This window comes from Hydra vulgaris, chromosome 14 (genome assembly GCF_038396675.1).
Source record: "Hydra vulgaris chromosome 14, alternate assembly HydraT2T_AEP".
In the NCBI taxonomy this organism is placed as follows: Eukaryota; Metazoa; Cnidaria; class Hydrozoa; order Anthoathecata; family Hydridae; genus Hydra; species Hydra vulgaris.
Window position 1 is genome coordinate 2,351,185 of NC_088933.1, and position 6,899 is coordinate 2,358,083.

At 28.9% G+C, this 6,899-nt stretch overlaps 1 protein-coding gene across 1 annotated transcript; it reads right to left on the reverse strand.

Moving 5' to 3' along the window:
- Positions 1-4,188: 4,188 nt before the first annotated feature.
- LOC136090819 (52 kDa repressor of the inhibitor of the protein kinase-like) lies at positions 4,189-6,645 on the reverse strand. The gene has a single exon (XM_065817793.1). The coding sequence runs from the start codon at positions 6,643-6,645 to the stop codon at positions 4,189-4,191; it is 2,457 nt and encodes an 818-aa protein (XP_065673865.1).
- Positions 6,646-6,899: the final 254 nt, after the last annotated feature.

Here is a 6,899-nt window from a genome sequence, read left to right on the forward strand (position 1 = left end):
AATTGGAGGCTCACAGATTGGTTCAAAGTTGTTCAATATTTAGTCGAAATTGGTCGAAAAACGGATAAAACGTTTAGCGACCTATTACCCAGCAAACATGCCTTGATCGGACCGCCGTCTAAAACGCCCCTGATGGCATTTTGATAGAGATCCATAGCTTGATTTTTCTACAAAATGCCGGCAGCGGCTAGTGCACGTTGGACCGATGTCGTTTTTATAAAGAACCCTGACGTCGCCAACGCAGCTTGTTGGTCCAATGTCTGCGTTGCCTAAAGTGAAAAACTTATATTTGTGGGAGCAACAAATTTGACCCAATGACGCGAAATGAAGTAACTCCCCGAAAAAACTCCCGATTAAAACATTTTAACTCCCCGGTAAATCTATTTTGAAATAAATTAACCCCGGGAGATAAATTATTCAAAAATATAGCGAAATAATTTAACCGGAGGTTTATATATTTCTAACCCCCATCGTAATAAATTAACCCCTTTTAATAAGCGTTTTAAATCATTTAGCTTATAACAAGTTCTACAAAATTGCGTATGTAGTTTATTTTAATGTATTTTTTAAATATATATCTTCAGTTAGCGTGGAATAAAATTATTTTGTAACTGTTCATTTTTCACAAGTTTGTTGTTGTGAAAATAAAAAGGAGATCAAAAAATAATAATATTGCATGAACTTCAGTGAACTCTTTTGCTAATAATAATGTTTGTTAATGATTTATATATATATATATATATATATATATATATATATATATATATATATATATATATATATATATATATATATATATATATATATATATATATATATATATATATATATATATATATATATATAGATATACATATATATATATAAACACTAATTTTCTTCGAAAGTCTTAATTAGATAAGTGTTTTTACTAAATTTATTTAAGATAACTAATTTAATTTAAGATATATAAATAAATACCTAAATAAATATATAAATAAAAATATAAATAATTTAAAAATAAATGCGATGAAATTGAGTATTATTGTTGTTATATTAGTATTTCTTCTTATTGTTTTAGTCAATAAAACGTTAAAAAGCAATAATTCAGTTATTGTCATTTATCCTTTGAGCCCACAACAATTTTATTAACTTGTTAATTGTTGTGTAGCAAAAAAGAAATGGACAAGGTTTTACGACCAGCATAATTTGAATCACCTCCAAACACACCATCAAGTAACCAAGAATTTAAATATTGATTTAGAACTTTTGAATTATATTTTAGATCTGTTATCTCAAGAAAACGTTGACAAACTTAGAATTCTAACTAATTTTCTTTCTCATCAGAGTTTTGAGTTCATCCATGCACTTTAAATACTTTTCAAAGATTGTAACTTTATAACAGTTACTCAATTACAATACCAAGTAGAAGCAATTCGTGACTCCTTTATCAGTGGTATAGCTTCTAATGAACCCAAACCACGACTTCTCAAAAATTGAGACATGACACTAGAGGTTATGTTTGACAAAGCTACAAAACTTACGAATATGCCCAAAAGTATTCTTGAAAATATTTATCCTCAGTTTACCAAAAACCTACTTTTACAGCATCTGTTCAATAAGATTGAAAATGATATTTTACCAAGACAATCAACTGGAAAGTGCATGGCTCCAAATCGGTTAGATATTCGAACAATTGACTACTTAAAACTTAAAGATGTCGGGAAGAATGTGATGAAATTGAACATTATTATTGTTGTTATATTAATATTTATTTTTATTGTTTTAGTTAATAAAAAGTTAAAAATTAATAATTCACTTACTATCATTTATCCTTCCAGTCCACAACAAGCTGAAACAATCTTTTAAATAATTTTATTCAGATTAATAACTACTTAATTTAAGTAGCCAGTTTATGTAGGTTAAGTATTTGGCTTGATATATGCATCTGAAAACAACAGGTTTCATGCAATGTTTATTTGCGTTCCGTAAGTAACACAGCATATATTCAACTATAAGTCCTAAACTTATAATTATTGAACAAAATTTTAATATACAGGAAAACAAATAAATTATTTTGACACTATTCATATATAAACATCTAATCAATATATAAACATCTTATCTGTTAAAACAAAAAATATATATCTAAAAAGGTGACTTTACAAAAATCAAAATGTCCCGTAAGCAACAGTGGAATTGTCCGCTAACATAATTTATTTATATATATTAAGAAACGCAAGATGTAATTGAGAACATGAAAGATGTAATTAAGAAACGTAAAATGTAACTTAGAAGATGAAAGTTGCAATTGAGAAATGTAAGATGTAATTTAGAACATGAAAGTTGTAAATAAGAAATCGTAAGATGTAATTTAGAAGATAAAAGTTGTAATTGAGAAAAGTATAAAGAATACAAAGTTCTTTGTATTTTAAATTTTTGAGTCCTAATATACTTTGTAATTTAAGGCTGGAAATAATAATATAATATCAATAAAATATAAAAAGTCATAAAATAGGCATTTGAGGTTTAGGCGGTAACTGGTAAAATCCTATTGGGTGTCAATTAAAACTTTATTTCTGTTTGTGAAAAATTTAATTGAGATTTCAGATGAATAATAAATAAAACATAAATAACTTATTTACATAAAAGTTTGAAATTTAAATTTAAACAACGTCATTAAAAATCATTGCAATATTCAGTTAAGCATCAACTTGGACGTCTTCCATATTTAAAATCGTTGCGTAATTCGTGGTCGTATGTTGTACAGCGCGTGTACAATCACCTCCATTTATTGCATTTTTTGCCGTAGTAACAATTCTTTCTAAAAAGGGTAATTACTACCCATTAGGAAACTGTGACTTAAAGATTTTAAATTTAACAAACATAGCAAAAGCAATTGAAACTGTTGCTCCTCATAGCATCATAACTTCTGTTGTACCTAAACCTGACATTTATTATATGGAAGAATTAATTGTGTCTTCAAGTGTTATCAAACCTACAATTTTGACTATGGATGATAGTATTGTTATTTCAGACAAATTTTCCTTTTGTGAAAACATGAAAACAAATATGACTCAAATAACTGTTCCTGATGTTTAATTTTTGAAAGCGTGTTATAACTGCTTCAAATGCTCATGATGCTCTAAAAATAGTAAAAAAATTAACATGGGCATCAGGGGCGGATCCAGGAAATTTTTTGAGTACATCTGATTTTTCCACAAGCAATTTTTCTCCCCCCCCCCCACACACAATTCCGGAGTTGGAGGGGAAGGATTAATACACCATATATATACACAGGGCCATTCCGAAAAGATCTTCAAGGAGGAGGAGAGGGGAAGGGGAGGAAACAACGTATGTTTTTGCCGAGTTACTTCTAAAAAAAAAAAAGTCATCGTTTACTGACATTTGCTGACTATAGTTAAAAACTTGCCTAATACAAGTCTAAATTTGCCGACTAATTTTTCAATAAAGTTTTTGTAGGGGGTGGGGGGTTAGACACCGCTCTACCCTAGTGATAACTCTGTATTTATAAAAAAAATACGCAAGGATATTACTAGGACATCTTACTATAGTAAAATCGTAAATTTACATAAAATTTAGAAATTTATTTATATTGACAAGTTAGATTTATTTATACTCACAAATTAGCTTAATATTTTCACATTCCATTTTTAAATTATAATCTTACACATTTTACACATCTTATATTTTTATCGTAAATAATTATATATTATGTTTATATTGTAACAAACATAAAAAATATAAATATAACAAAATAATTACTTATTATAATAATAAATATTGAATTTTATATAAAGAAATTAGATGCCGCAATCTTAGTTTTACATTTTGCATAGCAAAAGTAAGTTTTAAAATCTTTATTCTATTTAAACTTGCATAATACATAAAACTTCAAAAAATAAAAACGTTTGCACTATAATTATTACAACATAGCATTTACAAAGAATGATAACAGCAACAACGATATATCTGAAACCAACGTATGTAACGCGATGTATGCCAATAATTTCTTTATGCCAAATAATGTTTTAAAAAGATTTGTGGCTATGAAAATATCCGTTTTTTTATTACCAGTCGTAAATAAAGGTGACTTTTATTGTTCTGTTTTTATTTTTAGTAATTTGTATTTTTTTAAACTTTATATTTTTAAATTTTTTTTAAATATATTTTATATTTATTTCAATTTTATTTAAAAGTTAATCTACGATTAATAGTAGCAAACTTATCAATGACTTTTTTTATATCTATAACTATCTCTGTATGAATATTCATTAATGCTAAACCATTTAGGCGGTCCTGAACCATGGTGCTTCGCATGTAATTTTTTAGGCGCCGAAGCGAAGAAAATGACCGCTCACACTCACATGAAGTTAATGGAAAGGTAGCAAGTAACTTTAGACAAACTTTTATGTTTTCAAAACCAGGAAAATTTATCGCTTTTAAAGTCTCAGAAATATTAGAAGGGATATCTCCTTTAAAATTTAACCAGAAGGCTTCCCATAAATCAAGCTCACCAGACAAAGCAAGCAGATTCGGTAAATCTGTTCCATAAAAGTCACTGAAAGATATGATGGAGTCTTTCCAACTGGTGTCACGAGAACATTGCACTACTGAAATCATTTTTCTAGGAACTAGCACAAGTGCTTTATAACATTTTAAGGTAGTATCATCAAACCTTGTGTCTAGTTCAACACTGAGATGGTCTAACAAAGGAATCGTGATAACAAACTTAAAATAATCAGAAATAGATTCAGAAGGTGTATTATCTCTGTTTTTGGAAATAAAGGAAGTTCTTGGCTTTGTTTCGGCTACATTAATATTTTGTGCAATTTTTAAAGCCTGTTCATAACACATTTGATGGTGCTGATCAACTACATTTCTAAGTGAAGATACAACATCTTTCAACGCCTGAATAAGATTTAAAGCATCATAAATATCATTACTCTTTGACTGCAACATTCGCGTTATGGGAAGAGTTAAGTCAAGCACATTTCTTGTTATGCACATAGCAACAATAAAATCAAAACCTGTAATTAGTTTCAGAAGAGACGATGCACTTAAAGATGTTGAGTTATTAAAACTCTTACTGACATTTAAAGACATCTCTTCAAGACAAGAGACCAAAGGAATAAAAAGTTCTTGAAAAGTGTCTAATCCATTTACTTTTTCCACCCAACTTGTCCTGCAAACAGCCTTTAACTTTTTTTTAACAGCCGATGGAACAGTACTTTCGATATGCTCCTCTAACTTTTGTTGTCTCGTAGGTGAAAGATTAAAAAAATATGATACTTCTTTAACATGTGTCAGAAGATTCTTAACATATTGTACGTTGCACGAGGCACAAATAGCTAAATTTAGCCTATGGCTATAGCAATGAACAAATGAAGCTTTTTCATTTAGATTTAAAATGCGAGAGGAAAATCCTTTGGTATGACCAGCCATTGCTCCAGCACCATCATATGACTGTCCTCGGCAATTCATGATATCTAAAGAAAAATCTGAAATACTTTTTAACAAAATATCAAATAATCCTTCACCAGTAACACCATTTGTGCAATGTAAAAAACTGATAAATTCTTCTCTTATATTAAACTTCGAAACAACAAATCGTATAACTAATGATAGCTGTTCTTTATTTGAACTGTTAGAAGCTTCATCAGCAATAATAGAAAAATATTTAGAATTTTTAATTTCTGCTACTATTGTGTCAGTAATAACTTCTCCACAACACCTTACTAACTGATTTTGTGATGTCTTAGATATATAAGATGCATTTCGTTGATGATATTTAAGATGATCTTCAAGAACTTTATCACCAGCTTTAACACGAAAATGTAACAATTCAATAAAATTACCTACAGTATGATTAGAAAACTCACCATTTTCAGGATGAAACTCCGAATCATCTCTATGGCCTCGTAAAGAAAAACCAAGACGTCCACAGAGAATAATTGTTTCAATAATAGGTTGTAATAACTGTCGGTTTTTAGAAATCTGTGATTGAACTATTTTTTGAGATGTAATATCTATTGATTCTGTTTTACAAGACCAAATGGACGACATTGAAAATAAAACTTCAGCAGTTTTTACATGTAAGCTTTTATTTCTGCAGACAGACCTATCATTGGTTTTGCCAAATGCATGTATCTGAAAGTAACGAGAAGCTTCATTCCAGCGATCAAAAGGCTTACTAAATAATCTTTTGACTAAACTACATTCAGATGGAAAATTGCACCCAAAAAGTACACATGGCAAACAGAAGGCTCCATCAAATATTTTCGAATATGTGAGCCATGGAAATTTTTCCATCCACATAAATTGAAAACTTCGCCCATTCAGATTTTTAGGAAAAGAATATGTTTTGCAAGGTACAAAAACAGATTTAACTAAATGTTGAAGTTCAGAATTACTTAAGGTTTTTGCAACTTTTGAATAACTAGTATAGTTAGAAACCAAATAACCAATATCATAATTATTGGACGGTAAAGAAAATGATTCACAACATGTAATTTTACTAAATTTTGATAATGATAATGGTGGTTGAGTAGAGACTTCCATTGGTTTCCTTTTTATATTATCCAATAAAAGACTACTATCTTGATGTTTGGCCTCGAAATAAAATTTTATTTTAGTCTGCGACATTTTGGTGCTTTCATTTGAAATTTTTCGTTTTAAGTTTTCTTTTATTATCACAGGGGTAAAATGGTTGTGTTGGAAAGGAGCAGAAAAATCATATAAAACACCTTCATAATAAAAAAGGAGATAAAAAGACTCAATATTGTTTAAAGAGGTTATACGAGGTACAATAGTAGAGCTGAATAAAGTTTTAAACTTATGTAGACCAAAATCTGAATTTAAACATTCTATTTTCTTATTGCAAACACTTGATAATGCAA